Source organism: Pyrus communis, chromosome 1, assembly GCF_963583255.1.
Source record: "Pyrus communis chromosome 1, drPyrComm1.1, whole genome shotgun sequence".
NCBI classification, from domain to species: domain Eukaryota; kingdom Viridiplantae; phylum Streptophyta; class Magnoliopsida; order Rosales; family Rosaceae; genus Pyrus; species Pyrus communis.
The window spans coordinates 8,393,163-8,418,097 of record NC_084803.1 but is presented as its reverse complement, the minus strand read 5'-3'; the positions used below and the strand labels follow the sequence as shown (position 1 = coordinate 8,418,097).

Below are 24,935 nucleotides of genomic sequence, written 5' to 3'. Positions count from 1 at the left end.
ATCCATATTTACTCAAAACTAACAAGAGATAGCCTAATTTTATTTTTTTGGTTTGAATTTCTACATTTGGTATCATATTTTATGTATTTAATACAATCTCCATTAGAATGATGAAATGGTGATTGTACTACATATATTTCACATAAATTATATCTCGTCGCTAGATGATAATTGTTTTAAATGCATATAAATATAAAAACACTATTACGTGCTATAATAATAAAACCAACAAACTAACTTTTAATTGATTGTGATCATTTTAAGTTTGGGTCGAGCCAACCCGTTGCGTATCTCTAAGGTAAACAAGGGTTCTATATCTAAACTACATATTAATAGAACCTTTATGTCAACCAAAATTTTATAAAATTATCATTATAACTCTCTAATTAAAAATGAACATAAATAAAACATGAGCAGTAATGTAATTTCATACAACAAAAATTTTATTATTTTAAAGCCTCATTTATATGTGATTCCAACATATCTCTAATTAAAAATTAAAAAATAAACATTTTTCCTTTCTCTTCCCACTTCCATGTTCTCTCTTATTTTTTTACTCTCTTATTTTATTTTAAAAATAAAAAATATATTCACACACTTCGGTGCGTAAATAATATCATATATGATTTTTTTAAATAAAAATATCATTTTCGTTAAAAGAGAACAATACCAAAATTTTTTTACTCTTTCATTAAAGTAGGTAAAAAAAGCATGATTTTGTCAATCACGGGATTTGAGTAACTATGTATTCAAAGCAGGGTTTCCTACAATTATTCGGCCAACCATTCACCGTTCACAATGCCAAGACAAAAGTAGCTTCAATCGTTGTGACAACGAGAATCGAGTCAATGGGACATTAAAGTTAAAACTATTCAAAGTACAAACAAAAACATAAATAAATAAATAAACAAATAAAAAATCAAATGACGCCACAGATCACAAGGCAACAAAACAAGGAACAGGTTTTGATTTAAGGATCAGAATCCTCTCTCCTGATCCTTAAAAACTGAGTCTGTTGAGCAGGCAATCATGATAGTTGAAATTTAATCCAACGGTTACAATTATTATAACTTTTAAAAGGCTTCCTGTTTGTAGTCATTGGATCAAATTTCAACAATCATGATTGCCTTCTAAGCAGACTCAATTTTTTAAGATCAGGAGAGGATCCTATCCTTGATTTAATTAGGTTAAGCTGTGCCTGTGCAAACATGTGCAGTATTCGTGATGGGACATTTGGTTGTTTGGTAATGGAGACAAGTTAATTAATGCATACCATTAGATTCTCCCTTTAAATCGAGAGATTTTTCAATACGATTGACACACAAAATGGTATATCATATGTTAAATTAGGTTTGTCTTTCCAATACCATGTGTTGTATGGTAACAGTACGTCTTCCCTTTTGACAACCTACATTTGGAGGAATTTCAACGAATTTGACATGTTCATCTAACGCTCGTAACGTAATGAAACTACATGTACGAAATCCATCCCAAAAAGCTATGAAACCAAATTGAAATTTCGAGCAGACCGCAAAAAGATGGATTAAAAATGTAGATTAACAGTTTCATAATATAAATTACTATGTACAAATTATCTGCGTAAAAAATAAATAAAATTTAATTCATCAAACTGTATAAAAACAGATGATCAAAATTAGTAAAAGTTTGAGAAACTATTTATCTACTCTTACAGTTGATTGACTAAATGACCTTAGTTTTAATTGATTTTTTTTTTTTTTTTTTTACAAAGTGATTTATAATATGTACAATTTCGGACGAGTATAAGCCGTCATTTTAACCATTCGTATTCATTGGGTGCTGCTGTTATTGGCACTAAGGTTTTATTTTATGGATAAACGTATGTAATTGCAAGCCATTGTTGATTTGGGATGATGTAAATAATGGGCGTGAAGGCAATGAAGATAATCTTTTGATTTTCATTAGAAAATTATCCTTTCAAATCAACATCACTGTAGAACACTAGGAACCTAACCTGATATATCAACGCTGAACAGTGACATCAATCTTTAAGCAAAAGTAGTCACTAGAGATGTAATCTACGAGGTGGAGGTGCATCAGTTACCACGGTTCGGGCAAACATTTGCGAAGTGTGATGGATCTCCGCAAGCAAAACACCTTCTTCCAGAGACGGGATCACCAGTCGCTGATACAAAACTCACACCAGCAGCATCTCCTGCACCCCGGCCACCTCTACCGCTGCCACCACTCCGAGTCGGGTTAGATGCTGAGGCACTAACATTTGCACGCTGAAAACCTCTTCCTCCATTATCATTGTTAAGGCTATCCTCCCATCTGCACAAGGAGAAAGAAGCATAGACCGGGAATTAGGTAAGGTAACAACGCGTGTACGGACATGTATAAACACAAACACCCCCAGATGTGTGTTACAGTTACGATAAAATAAAGATTCAATAAAATTACTTTGTTCAATTTAGATACAATCCAACGGCTCAAGTATCGAATGCTTATATGAGAAAGACTGAAGATAAAAAGGGCAAAAACTTTTGCAGGAAATGAAAATAATAGATTCATAAGGTCCCATTTGGCATCTTAAACAAAAAGCAATTAATTAAGAAAACCAACTTTTTATCTTTACGTACACAAAAAAGTTGCACGCCTGCGATTGACAAGAGTAGAATTTTCTTCCTCTGTTAGCTGTTGTATTAGCTGTTCGTAAAGCACATGGGGCACCACATGTAGAACATGAGGTCGATACTTGTCCTGTAAACACATTACAAAAGCACATTAGTTCGACCAAATGGGGCACAAACATAAATGGTTTACGAACAACCAAGGGGGATCAAAAGGTAAGAAACTGTTGACAAGATAATCATCTGACAACATGCTTTACTAATTAAGTTCCAATAATCCAGACTATGAAATATTTTGTTGGAATGTTTACAACTCACAAATTTAAAAACAAATTTTTTAACTTCACATGTTATGCTCATATAGGTGATAAATCTACATTTTAGGGTATGGTCATGGTGTTTACTGTTTAGAATATATCATATCCCGGAGGCTTAAGCTTTAAGCGTTTGGGATAATTCGTACTTATCACCACCATACATGATCTACTTCCGAAGTACTGATGATAGCAGTATATTATTGTCTCCTCTCATCCTCATTGTACATGCATTGGGAATTAATCCATTCAATATTCTAATTAAAAATTAAACAAATACAAACCAAAAGTCAGCAGTCATACCACTTTGTACATTCATAGATCGAGGCCTTGCACTTTGAGGACCTGAAGATTGGGAAGGGCAATCGCCTGAAGAATGACCCATTTGATGACAGTATATGCAAGCACCCTGCCTAATATTCCTTCGTTGGACATTGTTGGACATTGCCGGTCCACGCCCTCTTGCTGAATGTCATATGAAACTTAATGTCAAAAATTGGTGTTCCACTGTTTGGCGTTGCATATAACGACAAGAGTGAAATTCTAATAGACATTAAATTAATAGTTCTTAAAAGTATCATGATTATATTTCTCTAAAACAGAACCATCCGAAATTCATCTCTCTAACCTTATGAAACTCTCATTTTGATAGCATACTCCATTTCCATACGACTAACAATACAACTATTAACATTATATCAGTCTGCTCTCATCCTAAATGATTGTGATTAATCCAGGCAATAGCTTCTCATTAAGAAAATATACAGAAGTTTACCAGTCATACCACTTTGAACATTCATAGATTGAGGCCTCACACTTCGAGGACCTGAAGATTGGGAAGGGCAATCGCCTGAAGAATGCCCTGCTTGATGACAATATATGCAAGGACCCTGCCTGGTATTACTTCGTGGGACATTATTGTTGGACGTCGCTGGCCCACGCCCTCTTGCTGAAAAACATATGAAACATCAGCGTTTGACTGTTTGGTGTTGCATATAACCACAAGAATGTAAGTTACCTTTAGTTGGACTAATAGTCAACACTCTACAATTAATCTCAAATTTTGTCTAGAAAAAGCTTGAATGGTCGATTTTTTCCAGATTTATATGCTGTCCAATGATGAATATAGGACAAATATCAATTAGATATATTACATGTTTTTTTTTATTTTAAAAGCACAGCTTCTATTGTCTAGACATGCACCACTATTATGGTTAAAATGTATTTTCCCATTCATGATTCTAAGAACTAATCTTGTTCATCTGACCTTATCTTACCATGGAATCCAAGCTAGCTACCATACGAATGAGCAAATTCTGTTTTGCTGGAATGTAATAAACAGCACTCAAAGCAACAACATTTTCTAATATGAATTCGAACTTCTGATTGTATTGGATAAAATTTCATACAAAAAGTGTAGTATTTTGAATCGTATGGGACAAATATATTTCACCAAGATTGTGTAATTCGCATACAAAATTAATTAAAAACATACACCGAGCACTTTTTCTATAAAGTTGTTCCAGCTTTTCATTTCTTATGTCATTTATCATCTTAGTTAACTTTGATCAATTTGGTCTTTAACTAATAATGACCAGAAAGAAAGGTGAATTATTAACGTAAACAAGCTTTATAGCATGTTTTACAAAGACAGTACAATTTTCAAGAGCACTCAAAAGTTATTACTTTACAAGTAAAAAATAATTGAAACCTTCAGTGGACAACTTACAAGTATATTTTTATAACCATATAAAAATACATAAAAAGAAATCCACAAATCCAAAGATCATAATGTATCCCACTTTTCAGGGTATGATAAATTGTTTGCATAATGATGCACAAACCTCAAATAGTATATGGAGGTCACAGTGGTGGGTGAAAGAAAATATGAAATTATGAGACTAATATAATTCATGAAGATAACTCAAATCTTAAATACTCAATAACAAAATTCATATAAAAATTGGTTATATTTGAAAAGGTAAATTGGTTCAATTAATTTCAAACAATTACTCACAACACAAACCTGACAACCGAGAACCAGTTCCACAGATTTCTGTCAACTGTCTAAGAGTCTCATCACAGCCGCCAATGCAACCTGATTGCATATGCATGAATTTTCATGTTAGACCAACTAGGGAATCATAAACTTCCAGACACTAGAAGCCTAGAGAGAATGACTGTTAAGTTTTAAATGAATATAGAACTGAGAAACAATTTAAGAATCATCACGTCCGATTACTCTACTCAGATAGACTCCAAGTCAGATTTGAGGCCCATCCTCTCAGTAAAGAGGCCTTTTTCAGCACCCCAATCCAACTTCATTCAATGAACAATACTAGACCAACAATGTATGGTGCAATGGCTTAATATTTAGTATGCAAACATACGCATGATGGAATTCTCTGAATCATTTGATGGATTAATGAAGACGAGGAGCAAAATGGAAAAGGAAAAGACTTCCATTCAAAAGCTAGAGAACAATCTATTGAAGACATGCTCAAGCACCCCGAAAAACTCAATGTTTGTTAGTTGCTGTGATTGTAAAAGCATAGTTTGTAGGGTTAATGTGAAATATGACAATTAAATAAAACAATGGGATGATTGTAAGATGCTGGGAAATAGTATGTGCCTAAACAAGCTAATCTTACTTTTTGCTGCACTTACCCAAATGGTTGGCACTATAGTTTGGTGGTATTTCTAGCCGCCGAAATGTAAATTGAATCAAGTAAACAGGACCTGAAAAATAAATAAATATATTGAAAACATTAGATCCAAAATAATACGAGCAGTAACACACAGAACTAGTGGACAACCTCTACCGTATGATGCTTTAAAGAAGGTGAATTACACGACCTCCGCAATTTCAGTGACAAAAAATGGGAACAGTTTAGGAGTGGGTGCATGTGAGCACCAAAGTTAAAAATAATACAGTACTGCAACACCACTAATTGTATTTATGGGCTCGACTTTTGTTTTTTGTACTTAGTTAATATACCCTAGTTAGACCCGTACAATTTTAGTACTCATTGATTTTAGACGCTGAGAAGTATCATGTATGGATGATTGCATGTCCGCTTCATTTGAGACGGAATTATTATAGCCTGGAAAGACCTGTTTTACGGTTTGGTTGAGTTGCTGATTGCCTTTCCCTCATGTTAAAGTTCAAGGAGGCCAATCTGTGTTGCGCCAAGTCAGCAGAGTGTGGCTTTATTTTGCCAGAAGCATGTTTTTCCGTGGGGGCTGGGAGCAATGTGAGAATTTGAATGGACTGAAAGAAGGATATGTGACAATGTGAGGGGCTGGGAGCAACTGGGTATAGAGTAATACCATTTTTCTTCTCTTTAGGAATCTCTTCCAACAATTCAAGAATTTTTCTAGAGTTAGGGAAAGGGGTTCTGCAATGAGTGCTTTCTGGATTGGTTTGTCTGTTGCTTTCAGTTTTTTCAATGGATTTTATGCTTTGTCTGTTATTTTAGGTTCGGTAAGCTAATGCCATGTTTGTAAACATTTTGTTTTAGTTTTTATTTCCTATGAAGGGGAAATATAAGAGAAAATGAATGATCCAGAAAGGGAGCTGAAGTAGATGTGGAAAGAAGGTATATATAAACTGAAAACATCTTTTGGTTGTTCACTTTCAAGTTTTTGTTTCATATATTCTCCTCCATTTCTCCATCCTCCTCCCCACCACCCTCCCTCTACCCTGCTTCATCACTCCTTTCTCCCACATATTTCCTCTCCATCCCAAACAAAAATATAGAAACTTAAAACCAATAACGAAAAGTCCAATTGATAACCATTTTGTCTTTTGTTTTTAGTTTTCACTGTTTTGATTGAGATATGAAGAAAAGTATATGGGGGAAAGAAGGGATGTGGGTGATGGAAGAGAGGGGATGAGGAACAGAAGAATACTATTGAAAGTGAAAAAGAACTTAAACTAGTTTTTTGGTTTCGAATTTTCATTTTGAGCGTCTTTCTTTGTACATTTCTTCTACATCCCTCCCACCATCCTTCATCTGCTCTTCGTCATCCCTTTGTTCCCCCATGTATTTCCCCTCTCACAAACAAAATATAAAAACCAAAACGAAAATGAAATGGCATTGAATGGGCCTGAAATGTTTATAAAATGGATCCTAAAATATGTGTGCACGTCTTCCATCATAATGCAGCTCCCCTTGTTCTGTATGGTACAGTGGATGCATGTAAAAAGGGGAATCCTAGACAGAACCACGCCTTTCAGTTGGTGCATTTGAAAAGATCAGTCAGAGATTAGAACCAGGTTTCTCCCACTTTGGAACACATAACTATCATAGTAACGAAAGAGATGATTCTTTAAGTAATTTTCTCATCATACGAATGTTAAAAATTGGTTCATTTTGCAAAAACAAAAAACGAAACATGCGACGGCGTAAACAAAGTTCAGGTTATAGATGGAATAACTTGACGACTTTTACCCTTCAACATCCAGATGATATTTGAAGTTTCCATCGATTCTACATACATGCATATTATGCAGCCCCCTTTTGTTGATGGATCCCTCAACGGAAGGGACTGATATATTATTATATATTATATGTATATATGAATCCTCATATTTAAGGACATCTTAAATTGCATTTGTATCATTTATTTAGGCAGCTTTAAGGAAACAAAATAACAGAATGAAACCTGGAGTGCATGAGTTGCAAACGTTAGTTGTTACAGCTGCTTCTGATACCGATCCAGGGAGCCAGACAGCATTCCTACACTAAATGTGTAGCAAATAGGTGTTACAACTATTTGACTAAAATGATGCCAAGTAAATGAAATATGATAGTCTCATAAAATTTCAAACATCATATTTCAACAGAAATAAACAGTTCCAACTTGAGAAAGACTCAAGAAGCCCTAAATAAAAAAGAGATAAAAAAGAAGACCAGTAAGAGGAGACTTGATGACTTGGTCTCTCACACACTTTTCTTGTCTAAAAAACTCCTATTCTACAAAAATAATCAAGGATAAGCTACAACGTGGAAACAAATACAAGTAAACCATAGACCCAAGAAATAAAGAACTCTAACCATCAACATGCAGCCTAGTAAATAGAATACAACGTAATCTCCTTGAATACCACTACAACTGAAAGATTTGCTCCCAGTCCATATACTAAACAATACTTTAGCTTTCTTACCCCTTCCAGGCACCTAATGCCTTTCCAACAGTCAACAACAATATTTTGGACAAACGACTCAAACTTGCTTCCTCAACTGCCTCCGCCATAGACTTAAAACGAGCAGCAAAGAAACATGAGATTCACACTTTCCCTATCTCATTTAGAAAGAGAACACCACTGGGAAGAAAAACTAAAAACTAAAAAAAATAGCTTCTCCCATTTGAACCATATCACAAATATTGACTTTCCCATGCACCATTAGCAAGCCACTACCATTCCAAATTTTCCCTTTAAGGTTGAAAGTAAGGAACTTCTAGCCTGTCATAAAGAAATCTGAGAACGGGATTGCATGAAAATTCTCCTTGGGGATCTAAAAATCATTCCCTAGAATCTGGTTTACTTTGAGAAAGGCGCACACTTTCTAACAGCAGATAGCTCCTCCACCAATGCTTCATTCAAATTTCTCCAGACATCTAAGTCCCCACTATACGCATAAGTAGCCCACAAGACAATGTTTGAATCATTAAGTTAGACTGCAAAGAGCAATGGGTATCCTTCTCCAGTCTTTAGATATTACGGCCAACATAGAAAGACTACGAATAACATAAAGAAAAATTAAGGCTACTAATACCAATATAATAAATGAAACTTCATATAAGTGAATATTCTAAATGGAAACTTGTAGCCTACTAGTAGAATTAACGCAACACATGATAGGTTTACCCAATAATGCCCCATGAAGAGAACAATTTGAGGGATGCCAGTTATGTTGCTTCTTCCTCTGATCAAGATTTAATCTTAATCTTGATCTCCATATAAAATATACACTAACAAATGAGAAACAAAAGGGGACATGAGGAGGCATACTAATCAGTCAGGTCAGAACAATATTAGATACAACCAATAGATTTTCTTCCTTGTTAACAAATTGTTAAAAGTAATGCAGATAAAACTTCTTACAAACATGCAATTTAGACTAGAATAAGTATATCTTAGACAAGGACCAACCTGAGGATAACCCAAGCATCCAACCATGAAATTTCCATCCTGTACAAAAGACATGTAACAATTACAAAAGAACAAAAGGTGGAGATGATTACAATGTACAAATGGTTGTAGACTTCCATAAAACAGTAATAAACTTATGACAAAGTTATAACTGTCAGCCATAAAGGAAACTGGAGAACAAAAGCCAGAACCCTGAAAAATAATTTACAAGAAAGTACAACTATGTACAGACTTAGATCTGAACAATACTCTATTTACATACTACATGAACTCGAAAGCAATATAATAAAACCAAGCATCCAAAAAGGGAAGCTCGGTAAAACAATTAAGTTTCCACTTATTTGGATTAGGATTCCTCACATACTCAAATCCCCTTAATCAATGGTCTATATTCTAAGAGGAAAAGACATCAAAATGAATCAAATAATGGCTTAACGATATAATGAAATTTACAACATTTTAATTTCACTAATCACACCTTTTTCATTCTAAAGTTAACATGGCTTATTCTCTTTTTGAAGGTTCCTTGCTACAGGAGTTTGTTGAGTTTAATCTCTAATTCTAATGATATAGATTTTATATGCTGGTTTTTATGGCTAACTATACTTTTTGAGAGCACTAAAGATGATAACTACAAAGAAAGCTGCTTATATGAGTTCATATCAACAAAGCAACCAGCTTGCTTCCCAGAGACACATGTTCACTAAACAAAAACTTCAGGTTTTCTTGAAGGCCTTACACACTAAAGATAATGAGACTTAAGTGAATAATTTTAGGCAAGAAACTTTGCAAAGCGTAAATATAATGAGGCTCAAGTGAATAATTACCCGGTTTTGTCTAAGTACCATATCTGCTTCGTGGCACAGCCCACATTGCCGAACGAACTCTCCAGATGTGTGCTGATCATCCCCACTAGGCCTGCTAGATCTGCATCAAGTTGAATGACTGCCATTGCTATCATAGAAAAATATATACAGTGGAGAAACAAGAGGAAAGTAAAATTACCTCTCAAAGAATACTGACATGGCTTCAAAGAGTTTTACTTTGTTCAACCTTGCCTGCAAAATTTCCAGATTTTGTGATCGTCAAGGTTTAAATCCTACAACATAATGAAATTTCTCTCTTTTCTTGGCTTCAATCCAAAACTGCCAAGTTGTTTTCAAAGCCAAAGGTCTTTGGGATGGATATTATTCCATGTTACACAATTTAAAACTGATTTTCATAGTGTAAGGAAGCAGCTTGAAGAATTTTTTTTACAGGAACTTAGAATGCTTATACATGTGGAAAAAGAAAAAGAAAAAGAAAATATCTTGCCCGTTACAAAATTAGAGTTTCAAGACCACTTATGTATGAGTCCCATGCTCGGCTTTCATCATATGCAATTATGCATTGTATATTTCAATGGATATGCCAATCTATGTTACATGTCTAATTGATGTGTTTGTAGCTTTCCCAAATTTTTATAAAATCTCCAATATGTTTTAATAAAATTTTTGTCATTTTTTGAACTACATGATGTTTCATTTAATAGTTCATATTTCCACTGATATTTTCATAAAACAAAACTACCAGTATATCAGTGGACACTAAGGTTGCCTTGGTATGCGGAATTGAATTCATGGGAAATTATTTCCCATTTCTTTTCCTAGAGGAAGGGAAATGCAAAATTTCTTTCCCAAGCTTGGTAACAATGGGAAAGAAGGTAGAAAATATCTTTTTTTTGGGGATATAAAGGGCAATTTTAATGAGGAGAAATTTGTCATAGAAAAATAGGAAATATGGCAATGAATACATTTTTTTGGTTTCCCACGGGGAAGGAAAGTGAATACCAAGGGGGTGGAGGTATTCGCTTCCACCACCACCCCCCCCCCCCCCCCCCCCCCCACCCCACACCAACCCCCCACCCACCCCCTATTTTCCCATGACCCAGGAAATCATTTCTCAAGCTTGGACTTACCAAACATGGGAAAGTCAGCACTTTTCCATTCTCAAGTTTTCTTTCCCGCATACAAAATGTAGCCTGACAGTTTCATCTTAGGTGATATATGTTCTAAATTCTAATTAGTACGATATGGTTGACTATGTGCATAAGACTCGAATCAGAATAGAAAAGAAAATTAAGCTATAAATAGTAACTGAAAAAATCAAACTACAAACTTACATCTAGGAAGCAAGCTTTCATTTGCTGCAAGCAAGTTTCCAAAACTTCAGCTTTGCTCTTAGCACCTTCACTAACAGCTTTCATGTCACGCTCCATAACAGCTCTAAGGTATGGTTTCCACAGTTTATACCTAGTAAGTAAAGATTCCCATAAATTTGATTCCCCTTGAATTTGAAAAGACATACATCAGTTAACAAATATTGCTCATTCTAGATATGAAGTCATTAAAAATCATGTGAAACAAAAAATATCTGCAAGTAAGCTTCATGTGGAGCTTTGAAGCTTCAGACTTCTAACCATATAATAATAACTATTGGACAGCTTTGTAAGCATATGACATGTCATACATTGTAAACTAGAAACTGAAACTTCAAACATGAGGTTTTTTTATCATAGATAGAATATAGGTAACCTCAAGAGTTCACTCAACAGACTTGCTGATCTTGGATATATTTATTCACTGAGCAATAAAGAACTCTTGGCAGTAATCATACAACACAGTACAAAGACTAGGTGAAGTGAACAAAAGATCCACAATCTATATGATACAACTCTCATAAAAAATTCCAAAAGAGAAGAGGACTTTTATCGGAAATAGTTTCATATATACTTCAAATTGTAGTAGTTTGAGTGCCAAATGACTTACACCTCAACGGTCAACGCCTTGTGTCCCTTTTAATTTTTTTGGCAGTCTTCATTTTGAACGGTACACAATGTTTTATCATATTTTTCATGATGTATAAATCCTTCACCTTTTTATTGATATCCCCGGAATCTAGTCAGCATTTGCTAACAGAATCTAAAATGGATCACTGCCAAACCATACAATATCCCTTCTTACTAGCATTCGATGGTTCATTCATTTATAAAATATCTCTTATTGATCATAAAACATGTTTTACAGATTTCCAGGTATGATAAGAAAATTCAAAATCAATCTTCATATAATTCCTTTAGTTAGTTTCTGCGGATAAACTAAAACATTAACATGCCACCCAACAAGAAATTATGATTCCATAGCAAACTAGTTTAATAGAACCTGATTCACAACGGGCTTGCTTGTAGCTCAAATGGTTAAGAGTATTTACCCCTGCACTAAAGGTCCTAGGCTCGATTACCCCCTCTCACTCTATCGCTTGTATCAAGAAAGAAAAAAATGCAGCTGATTCTTAACAGTAGTTTAAGACTCAAATATTATTTTTCAGAAATGAAGATGAATTTGAATTTCTTACCCCATGTCATCATATCCCATCACCAACGCTTCGCCCTGCATTTATGCCAAATTATCAATACAAACTCCAGTAGCTTTCCACTAGGATACAACAAAGAAATAGTATAATGGCATCCATTTTTCTGTTACAAATGTCGAGTACACCTATACAACATTTAAAGAGCAAAGAAGAGATCACATAAGACATCTTTGTTCTATACAGTTCTATTAAAGAAAATAATGTTACATAATATTGTTCTACCTGAAGAAGATTTTGAAATATTATAAATATAAAAGTACAATCTTTAACCTAGTGGGGATAAGGAGGCTATGTAGAAGTCAATACTCATTTTATGATGTGTGCATGCAATGTGACATGGGTTTCTATTGTTGTGAAATAAAGATGCTTTGTATGAACTTCAACTTTGCAACAGGTGAAAAAGCGGCAGTGAACTTAGCAACAGGAATTTTAGACGTCAACAGTATTTACTGAGGTATTTTCTCCATAGGTACAGTAAAAACTCCCAAGTCATGTCGTTTCTCCAGAACATCTATCTCACATTCTGTGTCAGCTACCTGATTTGAATCTTACAATGCCTCTGATACAGAGGTTGAAAACAAATGGATGTGGTGGCTCCCAAGAAGACCAAATAGGAAGCAGAAAGGACTTAATTACAAAGATAAATAAATTCAGTATTTGTATTTTTATGACTCGTATGGTTTTTTGGCACGCCTACTTCAAGGAAAGTTGTGTGAGGTTATCTGAGAAGTTCATAGAGATTAAATGCTTAAGGCTGGAGTCACTACACAAGCATCACCTATCTACACCAGACGTGTCCTCTACAGGTACCTAGGCTAATACCAAGAGTCCGTCTACAACCTAGGGTGAGTTTTTAAACACCTTTGGTATCTTAGGTGTCCTAAGAGTTAGTGTTTTTCTTTTTTGTGGTTTTATATTATGCTGAAAATACAATAACACGCTTAAGCTGCCTAGTAGATCTGTAGAGAAGAGTATTTTTAGGACTAACTCAATCATATTCTTCTCCATTAAATTTAAGGATAAATACTGTGCAAGGGTATATAAAACAGTTCAGTATAATCAGCCTAATCATTTGCAAAAGTCACCTAGCCTTATAGAAGTACAAGGCAATCACCCTTACACTTTGGTGCATAGTAATATCTTTAATGCCCAACTTATCTAAAGAAAACAGAACATAATGCTACCAGTAGCCTTAGTTAGGATATCTATCAGTTGATACTAAGACTTAAAATAGGAAATGCTGATACCCTTCGGTCAGTTTTGACTTAACAAAGTGCTGAGCCTGCTGACAAATCTTAATATGCTTAGAACAATCAGTAAGTGGTTCAAAGTTCAACGGGTTCTGAAGAGGGGTAGGACATACGGAGATGCAGGAAAAGGTCATGTGTTGGGCAGTGCTCTGGGCTTCTGTATATACTGTAACTGTTATTAGAAATATATTTTCATCGAGCATTATGCTAGACAGGAAGGCTGTGGTGTTTTAACTTAGTCTTGGTTTCTTCATATCGATGTAGCTTTCTGTACCAATGTTCTTTTTCTTTCTGCTCCTGGTGGATTACTTGTCCACTCTACTGTAAAGAATTTCTAATAAAATGAAATTTCTCCTTCTAATAAAAAGAAGTTCAAGCATTCAGCATCACTTTTGCACATTACACACCATTCAGGAGAATGATACCAACAGGGTTTCCTCCTCTATACCATGTCATATGTATTCACCTACTATGAGCAGTTGTCCAAGCAAAAAGCCCAACCTTTAGCCTTTCAAATTTCGTGAGATAAACAAAAAACGAGAAAGTAGGGAAAGTAGTGCAAAAAAAAAAAAAAAACTCATGACTATTCCAACTCCAAAATTCTGCTATCATGCCTAGATGGGAGCAACACGACATTTTACTGAGAAGACCTTTTGAGAACTACAAATAACCTTCCAATTCATTTTGTTCCCCACTTCTTTTTTTCTAATATTAACTAATTGTTTCCCTCTCAACAAGAAGCAAACAGTAGGCAAGCCCCTCCCTCCCAAATAAAAAAAACAACAACAATATTCAGGAAAACCATACAAAGATAAAACATGAGGGAGAAAGAATATATCATATTGTTATAGCCAGAGAAAAGTTACAAGATTGGTCGGTGAGAAACGCATGCTTGAGTCCTTGGTTGCATAAAATCGATCCAGCAGCTTTTTTATGTGATCATGCATCGTTGCATCTGTGCCAATGCCCTCCTAATAAATCAAACAAAAAGGTTAGAAAACTATATTTAAAATATGTAATAATATATACAAGGTACATACATGAACAAAGTAATAAAAATCAATATATTATAGCTGCATAAGAAAATTACTAAAGAGATAAATTCATAGAGTCGATACCTTGTCCATACAGCTCAGCAAATCAGCTTCACTTAAAAGTGGTGGAGGCCTAGTGACTCCTGAATCAAGAGTTAATGTTGTTGGGACAAACTGCAAGATAAATGATTATTGTTTTAATGTATAACAGATCCTATGGTTTTGCAATGCAATTTACAACATAAGTCACAGTTTCATTTCTTTTTCTTTTCTGTTGGCCAGTCATAAAGCAGAGGTTTAACCACAAGCTCAATAACATAGAAATCTGTACTGCGAATTTGTTAGAATCTTTGTCTTCCCATTTTTTTTTCCTTCTTTTGCCTGCAGTGTGTATGTGTGTGTTTAAAAGGATTAAAAACATGATCTGTGTTTCAATCACAAATTTTGCACACCCATTGAACCGTTATGCCATCGTCACTCTTAATAAAAATGTAATTTCAACAGTACTTTTAAAAAAAACAATAATTCAAAGTACAAAATTGATTCAACGAACTAATACTCAATCTTTAAGAACAAAAAAACATTTAATTAATAAGCGATCCTAGAAATAAACTTGAAATTTTAAAGCCATATCAATGGCCAATTTTTTCAATGCTCACCTAATTAAGGGTCAAACATACATCATAAATCACCAATAACATTAGCCAAACTTCTAGTCTCTGCAACTTGATGACTTACATGATAATTTGGGTAACTCAGTCGTGTTTTATCACTTGATCTAACAGTTCGGCCACACATATTCTCTTGAAATCATTTCATATTAAGTAGGATGTATATTTACAGTCATATGCTACATTATGGTTTTCAGCTTGCTGATAGGATATGAGAAAAGGCTTGTGAAATGGTGACAGAGAGATCATATATACAGGAATGAAATAAAACAATAACTGAACACCAATTGAAAATTTAGACGCATCGCTTAATGATTAATAAACACACCTGTTGTCCAAATTCATATGTTGGTAGCAACGAACCTCCCCATGATTCAAATCGATAAACGTCTAAGTAATTTTTCTGGAAAATAAAAAGTAATTGAGTCAAATAAAAAATTTAAAAACTCATTCTTATTTACATATAAAGACTTGATTATGTAGTACTGCTTATTTTCCAAACATATAAAAACTATTGATTATGTAGTGCCAAACCATCACTTAGGGACAATTCAAAAAGCATGCAAGATGTATGAACACATTGAAAGCATATCAAACCCACTGAAGGAAAGATAAAACTGCAAGGCCCAAGGATACTGGTCAACTTCTAAGTCTAGAGCTGATGCAGGACCAAGAAAGAGACTTACTAGGAAGAAAGTAGAACAGAAAATGGATCTGGAGTCTAAGGTTACAGGTCCAAGGTTTGGTATGGATTTCAGGTTCCCCAAACCAAGTCCCAAATTCGTAGTGTTGGGACCCATATTTTGGTCCTGAGTTAGAGGTACAGGGTCTAAGGTCCTAGACATGGGGTCCATCTCATTTATGTTAGCAAAACATCACATACTAGTAATAAGAAAATAAACGCTCAAACTCAAACCCTAAGTCACCCATATAAGCTATACAAGAGGGTCCACTGCACGGAGTAGAAAGTATTTGTACAGCTTGAGAAACATGGGAACGTGAAGCTCTTACAATGAACATCAGCATTCATTGTTTCGCAATTTCCCCACTTCAATTCCCCTTAGTTAATACATTTTTGGGATTTACCCTACCAAATGCTGGCAGTACCCTACTTTAAACCTTTCCCCAGAAATCCAGATAAAACATCTCTTTTCAATGACACTGTGACCCTCCAACCCCAGTCTTCCTCCTCCCACCACTGGGGCCACCATATTAAACATATTTACATACACATGCAGATCATGAAAATATTGCTCACTCTCATACAGTGTTTCGCCAAACTTTTATAAACGGGGTTCAAGAAATTGGTCAGGAAACCAACTTTTGCTATTTTCCGCAGATACTTCCGCTGATATCAATACTTCTACATATATTTATATAAACAGGTTTACAAACATAACCAAGTATTTTTGGATCACTCCAAAGGACTACAAAATTGATAATTCATAATTCATGTTTTGAAACAAACTTTAGTCTATTAAAGTCTAGGATTTTCATGTATTGTCCTAGTCAAACTATATTTTCCAAGTCTTTAAAAGTCTAGGACTCATTCCAAAGAACACTATGAGTGATTTCCGGAACTCTACTGGAGGGATGTAAGTAGTTTTAATCATTTCTTATATTTATGTGCTACCAGATCTCCTACCATCACCCATTTTCAGCCAGCCAAAACACAAGAAAGTACACATCTAAAGAATTCCCAGCATAAGTAGCTAGTAAGAAATGGCACTAAGATCATTGTAGGCCAAAAAAAAACCCACCCAAATTTTTTCAAGGCAAACCTAGTCTTGACTCTTGACAACACCTCTCTCGTGAAAGACAACACACAGCTTAAATGTTACAGAGTTTCCAACATTTGAACAAAAACAAAAAGCAAAAATATAAAAAACATATATTAACCACCAAGACCAAAATTTGACTCCAAAGAGTAAAGAAAAATCAAGACTGGAACAGAAAACTCACTGCTAGTATAACTCTCCCTGAAGCAGAGAACAATTCACCAGCAATATCAATCTCAACAGTAGTTTCTGCCCCTACAGCTGGCTGTGAGACACATGCCAGGAAATGGCGAACAACCAGCTCATACAATCTCTGAAAACAGAAAAAAAGATAATACAAGATAAAGTACATATCTCAGCTTGGATCAAATAAAAGAGCAATTGAAGAACATGCACTGAACAAATTATCACCTGTGCATGCCTTAGATACTTACATGGTGATCTTGACTCCATCCTGATTCTCCAGAAGAAAATTTAGTGGGGTGGATAGGTGGATGGGCCTTGTCATCATGTCCACCATTGCTAGGGTTTTTCCAAAGCCCAGATGCTGGGTCCAACAATCGTTGAGCATATGATCCCCATCCAGGATGCCTTTGTTGTTCTTCCACAATCACCTACATTACGATCCAACTAATCAGTCATGCAGCGAAAGGTGATGAAATATTACCAAAATAGAGCTGCAAGGACCTAGAGATGAACACAATACAGCGTTCTATGAGGCTAAAACTCCGAAGAGTGAAAAGACAATAAAAATGACAAATTATGCTAATGTACGATAAATGGCATACAGAGGGGAACTTTAAAGGCTTCAAACCACGAGTTAAAATGACACTTCCAGAAGTACTACTCATTTTGGTAATTTATCGTTCAACCTCCCGTCCAGTCAGAGTTCATAAAAACTAGATTGAAAGGAGGAAAGGGGGGAGTTGCCCATGCATCTATAATCGAGAGGGATCGACTGAGATTTAGTCTCGAAGATCTGCTTTTCAAGAAGGAAGGCACTCGAGACAGAGCAAAATTTGATAGGCTTAGGAAGGGACAACAACACTAAATTTTTTCACAAAGTGGCAAGTGGGAGAAGAAAAGAGTAACTTGATCATATAGCGTGGACTTTCTTGGTCATGCTATCGAGACGAAAAACTTTGATCTTAAATGGAATCAAAATACTTAAATAAAGTCAACCATAAATATAATAAAACCCTAAGCTACGAAACCATACCCTGCGCCATTCTTGCGCGTCCACAATCTCCTTACTCACGTTATGAGAACATTAGATCTCATGCCATAAACAGATTCTATGTGCATACGCCGTATGCACGAATATACGCATACATTTTATTATTGCATCCACCTACATGAGAACTAGTTTCATTGTGAATTCTGTCATTCCCTATTCTCTAACCATCTTTGTTCCAAATTCTTCATTGCTCTCACAGAGTCGCATTGTATCTGCTTGACCTCAATTCCTGAATTAGTTATTTTCTAATTCTTTTACCCAGCCTATATCAAAATCCTAAATTGTACAAATTCTCAATGCTTTTCAACAGTTACTACTACCAGAACCAGTAACATAGTTTGTAATTCTCAATAGAAGAAAAGGTTACTAACATGTAAATCCGTCCTTTCAGAGAAGCCATCAGTCTCCGTACGAGGATAACTGATGAAACCAGCTTGGTACAGCTCTTCTGCCACCTACAATAAGGGTGAATGAGTGCAGGGGTAAAATACTAAAATGTGATGAAATCCACAGCCACAAAAACATGTCAAATGTATATTAAATGAATATGAAATAGAATTTAAGAAAAAGGATGTTGCACCTTTACTGCACAAGAAATATATACCCATTTTCCTTTTATATTTATTTTTATCCTCCCCTTTGGAGAAGAAGAAAAGTGAACATATTATAATGGCATATAACCCATCTGAAACATTTACTGACATACAATGGAACCAGCCCATTTCATCAAACTCTAAGACCTAAATAGCTTCAGTCACAACTAGAAGATTCATAGAAAATTATAAATTATGAGACAACCATTGAAAATTCTAATCATAAACTATACATCTGAATCACAAATCAAACCTTAGTAGAAAACCAGGAATGGCAGTGCCTGTAACTTAAGTTCAATGCTATGGATAAGTCTATTAGTTTCTTTCCCTAGTAGCTTCAAAACAATTACAAGGACAGTCAAATCTTTAGGAGAACTATGAAGCATTTGGCATTGATTTTTTTATCAATTTACCTGTAACCCAGAAACAGATATACATCAAGACAACATTGTGGCCCATGTGCTCACCTTCATTGTGTGTTCAGAACTCATCCGAAAGTATATTGAGGCACGCTGTTCAAGCTGAATTGTATTCAGAGGATTTGGAGGCTTTTTCAGCTTCTCCTGTTGTCTAACCTTTGTCACCTGTGTTTTGGAAATTTTAAAGCGGAGAGTGCAAATGGTTATACAAAAATTGGCAATGTTACACAAACTCAACATGACTTACAGTAGCAGTAGGTTCCTCAACACACATTTCATAAATAACAACAGCACAAGCATAGTCAAATAAATGCCCACGCCTGCAAAAGTATTAAAATCATTAAACTTCAAATGGTTGCTGAAGCTGAAAAGGAAACACAAAGTCTTCACAATTTACATCCAATGGAATGTAGCAGTGCCTTCATCTGATTTGTGTGAACAGTTTATGGTCCAAAACTCCTCTGGCTCGTGCGACTGTATTTCCCAATATCTCTCCACAACAAATCCAAGTGTAGGGAACTACAAACAAAGGGAAATTATAAAGCATAGATAATTGTAGGGCACTGTACTGAAAGGGGAGGCAGATTGAATATTCTGACGTTTAAATCAGTATATGTTATGGATGTAAACTTGTAATCAATTTCATACCTGGCAAGGACCATAACTTAGAACAAGATTTCTGTCACTTGCAGTGGAATCAATAACAAATGCATCTCTCAGCAGCATAGTCTGAAACCTAGTAAACGAAGCACCAATCCGAAGATCTATTTCCTGCAGAAAAAAGAAAAGAAGATTAAACTTTATCTGACACAGGAAAACAGTGTTACCAAAGAATGATAGACCAATAATGTTAGTATGAAGATATGACTAACAGTGATCCCTTGAGTTAACCACAAACAGTGGGTGGTGAGAAACGTAGGCGTCCTAGAGCATAATTTGTAGTTCCCAAAAGTCTATAGGGTTTTATATAACCTAACAAACTAACTTGGAAGTTACCACCAACAAAAAGAGAGTCGGCTAATGAAAGGTACTCACTTGCCTAGCATCCACTGCATCAGCAAAGAATTTGTTTGCGTTGACAAGATTCTGCACCGCATTATAGATATCCCTGAAACGACAATAAAATTAAATAGTGTGGTTCGACTACTTGAAACCAAGAGGAATGAAAATTTGGAATTTAATTAGGTCCAGAACCTTTCAGTCAAAGCTGAGAAACGAGCCCTCCTTATGGTAAGATGACGATTCACGGCTGTGCATACTTCTATGACTTCAAACGCAATGTTTTCTCCTTCTCTATCACAATCGAGCCACAAGACAAGCCACTGGCACCTCCTTGCTTCCTCCTCTAACGTCCTCTTGATATCCAACTTGTCCTACATTATTTATATTCATAATTCACACAACCAATAAAAGGCCAACATTGCTGCATATTCAATTGCAGATTAACATACTAATCTTGCTCCTGCTCTAACATACCAGTAAGAATACGGTAAAGAAATCAAATAGCCCTAACATATCAGAATCCTTGACGGAGAGAGAGAGAGAGAGAGGAGCTGACCTCAGGGACTTTTTTATGGACGGGAGCGGTAAAGAGAAGGGCGGGGTCGCAGGCGTGCCATTTTCGAAAGCGGTCCTCAAATTCGAGCTCCATGAGGTGGCCGGTGACGGAGGTGACGAGCATGTGGCAGGGGCGGCCATTGATGGAGTAGTTGAACTCGAAGATTTTGTTGTAGCGGGATCGGCCTTCCCTCACTCTCAGCCCTTGCCCTTGGTTCCCTGACAGTAATGTCGCCACCGACTTGGCCACCGACGGCTTCTCCGCCACGTTCAGCACCCTAATACTACCCCCACTCCCTGACATTTTCACCACTCCAGTCGACGACTCAAAACTCTACTCGCCCCTCCTCCATTTGATTTCGCCTTCGAATTGAACTCTACTTCCTAGATTTTCCCGCTTGCGCCAACTCCAATTGTTCGGACAGATTTTTCAGGGCGCCTTTTTCTTCATTTTGGGCCTTTTCATTTCTGATTCTGACCCGACCCGCCTAACCTAACCGCTGGACACAGAAAGGACCTCTAACTCTAAAGATCAAAGCACATGGCCGGGTTATTGCTTTTGTATTTTTGGGATGGGCTTTAATGGTAGATCTTGATCCATTTGTAGGACATCAGCCTCAAATTTTTGCTTCTTTTTCTTTGTCGCTCACATATATCCATAGTTTTACTCTTCTATTTTTTCTCTCCCACTTCATGCTTTTCTCTTTTTTTAATTTTAATTTTGATTTCTTTTTTAAATTAGCATGTGTTTAAACACACACATAATGTGTGACTTTTATCTAGTTGTATTTTGGAGTGAGCATAAAAATTCGTGAAGCGGAAAACTAAACTGAATCACAACGAATAAACCGTAAAAAACTATCAACTTTGGTCAAAGAACTAAACCAGGCACAGTTGTTTCTAACAAGTATATTGTGTCGACAGCACCGACTGCTGAGTCGATTTAGAAATATGAAATGATAGTAAATCATCGTATGGTTTAGGTCACATAGATTGAATTTTAGTGCCACTATGAAATAAATGATATCAGTCAAGTAAAAAATGAAAAAGCAAATTAATTTCAAGGAACCAAAACTTAAACACTTGGACTGCATACATCACTAGCACCAAATAGATCGATTAATTGCAATACAAACATGTAAAGAAATAGGTCCAAGATAAAACAAAATTGAAGACATCGTAATTGTCAGTTCAATCATTTACTTGCAATTCAAACAAACACAATCCAACAATCAAACAAAAATAAAGAACACTACAGTATTGGTCAAAAACACCATACTTCTAAAAGAATACATGTCATTAAACTTACTTTTCAAAACGTTATGTTCATAAAGAATTAATTTTGTTGATGCACAAAATCGAGTTGTGAAGGGTAGGAGAGAGAAGCAACTTGCATGGAAGGTAGAATAAGTATCGAAGGGCATCAGTGTGGTACCAACCTAAGAGCCTTTGATGCTTGAGTTAGCAATATGTGTTTTTTTTTTGAAACATCATGTGGCCGAGTTTAATGGTAAATATAGTGTTGAATAGTAACAACAATTACCTTTAGAAGGAAGTAGAGATTACCGTTTTAAAAAGGCAAGTTGGAGGAACTTTTTTGACTTTGCCAATATGGGTTTGAATGTAGAGAATATGGTGTTGTCACTTGTCGCATTATGATTAGTTATGGGGACAGTTAAAGGGTACATGACTGTTGGGTGTTATGGCTGGCTCCCACTTGTTGCGGGGTTGGTTCATGTGCTTCGGCAAAAATGCCTTAGTAGGAGACATTTCGGTGCATTCATGGTGCTTCATAATTGGCAGGTACTTGATGGTTTTGTGGTTGATATAATATGGTGCAAACAAACCCTAATTAATCCTCATAGGACAGAAACCAAATCCTATCTACAAGAAAACCCTAAGACATAAACTCTTACCAATTAAATACACGCTTTTACTTCATTATGATCCAAACAATCAAGGTTGAGTCGAGCTCATACGTAAGTGTTTATATATATTGTCAACAACATTAATTAAATTACATTTGTATTGATTAGCACGATGTAGATGTATGTATATATATATATATGTATGTATGTATGTATGTATGTATATGTGTATGTATAAGGAGGGTAGGCAGGCCGGGGAAACTCAAGCAACAACGAAGAGAAAAGGCCCGATTGATTATCTTCTTACCAATGCCCCACTGAATCAATCTGATCCTGTTGTGGCTGAAACTGTTTTTGAATTGAACTTGGGGAGAAAGGCAAAGAAAAGGCCTGATGATGATCAACCATGAATGACGGCTGAGACATGACATTCGTCGTCGAAGAATATACACTGCTACTACTATTATTATCGTAAGGTAGTAAAGTTTGGTTGTGATGATCCTGTTGATCTGGTTGTTGTTGTTGCTGGTGCAGCCTTTGCTCCGATCGTTGTTGCTTTGGAACGTTTAGCTTTTCTCCTTCGAGATCTCTATATCTATGGAGGTACGATTTTAATGGATGTACATAATCCTCGAACCCGAGCGTTGTGATAGCCCAAATGATGTCCTCGCCGTTGATGGTCTTGCGCTTTTCTCTTTGGCATTTGTCGGATGCTTCTCCTGTAACGAAGCTGATGAACTCGGAGACGCATTCTTGGACAGTTTCCTTTGCATCTTTCGAGATTTTTCCGTTGCCCGGAATCACTTTCTTCATAATGCGACCGACGTTGGCGATGGGAAGGAACCTATCTTGTTCTTTGTTGTGGTGGTTGTGGTGGTGGTGATTGTTGTTGTTGTTACTAGCACTTGCACCTGCAGTAGCAGTAGTACTGCTCTTTAAACTGCATGGGGTTTCTGGGCTTCCTCCTCCTCCACTTGGCACATATAGCCGCTCATCATCCGTTTCTCTTTGCATATTATTGATTGATCGGTGAGAGAGAGAGAGAGAGAGAGAGAGCTTTTGGAGGATTTTGGTTTTTGAATGGGCTAAAACAAAACAAGGGAAAAAAAGAGCGCAGAAAAATAGAAAGAAAAAAGGGGAAACAAAACAAGGGAAAAAAGAGAGCAGAAAAATAGGCAGGTGAAGAGGGAGTGTTAGCTTTGGTTGATTTTGAGCAATTAAAAATCCCAGGGACTCGCTCTATCTCCCCGGAGTCAACACCTGCTAATTAACTGTCTTCACCTAATCTAAGCAACCCTTTCCCTTCAATAAATTTCACTCCCTAATTGCGTGGCAGAACCTCGTTCTCTTGGTCACTCGGTGATTAAAGATTTGTAATCATCCGTCCTTGAATTTGATTGAAATTGATATCGGAGATCGAAATTAAAACCTTATAAACAATTTTCGATTATCAGATGAGTGACTAGTTAACAGATGACCATAAAAACATTTATGCTACGAGACATTAGCAACAAGTGACCATAAAAACATTTATGTTACGAGGCATTTCCCATTGCTACAAGGTTTCACTCCCGATTTTATTCAACACTATAAAATGGCCCTCACACTCGGCCACCATCTAGTTTTGTCTTGCAAATAAGACTCTAATTCAATTTCCCACACCCGGGCATCGATCACGCTGGACATCAAGCTTAAAATGCTAGCTCCTTGCAAGTCATGCTCTTGCATTTATTTATTTTTATAAATAAAAGGAAAAGTAAAATCGAACTTAAAATTTTTCATTTTTATTTTCATAAAATAGATTGAGCTAGTCAAATTATGGGAAAACATGCCGAGGATAAATTACTAATTCTACACCCGAGTCACCAAATAAAAATGACACAGAGAGTACACTTGAGTATAGAAATTTTTCAACAAGTCGAAAACACCGCTCGGTACATCAAGTGTCGCAACACAATGGGTTATAAAAAATTTTAAGTTTTTAACCAGTTGTATTAATATACTCAATCTACTGACCGTGTTCCCGGCACT

General features: G+C 35.9%; 2 protein-coding genes across 2 annotated transcripts; both read right to left on the bottom strand.

Moving 5' to 3' along the window:
• Positions 1–1,913: 1,913 nt before the first annotated feature.
• Positions 1,914–21,475, bottom strand: LOC137743610 (DNA topoisomerase 3-alpha). The gene is made up of 25 exons (XM_068483539.1): positions 21,038–21,475; positions 20,674–20,852; positions 20,515–20,587; positions 20,128–20,250; positions 19,877–19,998; positions 19,727–19,799; positions 19,528–19,644; positions 18,839–18,922; positions 17,665–17,844; positions 17,415–17,543; positions 15,781–15,855; positions 14,866–14,955; positions 14,614–14,718; positions 12,480–12,514; positions 11,248–11,377; positions 10,092–10,144; positions 9,914–10,013; positions 9,087–9,125; positions 7,595–7,673; positions 5,594–5,665; positions 4,953–5,024; positions 3,711–3,875; positions 3,230–3,391; positions 2,622–2,742; positions 1,914–2,313 (listed from the first exon to the last, which is right to left on the bottom strand). Exons 1-25 carry the CDS (start codon positions 21,338–21,340, stop codon positions 2,076–2,078), a joined length of 2,919 nt encoding a protein of 972 aa, XP_068339640.1. The 5' UTR covers positions 21,341–21,475; the 3' UTR covers positions 1,914–2,075.
• Positions 21,476–23,207: 1,732 nt separating this feature from the next.
• LOC137743620 (nuclear transcription factor Y subunit B-7) lies at positions 23,208–23,918 on the bottom strand. Its single transcript, XM_068483548.1, has one exon. It carries the CDS (start codon positions 23,916–23,918, stop codon positions 23,208–23,210), a length of 711 nt encoding a protein of 236 aa, XP_068339649.1.
• Between the last annotated feature and the right edge of the window lie 1,017 nt (positions 23,919–24,935).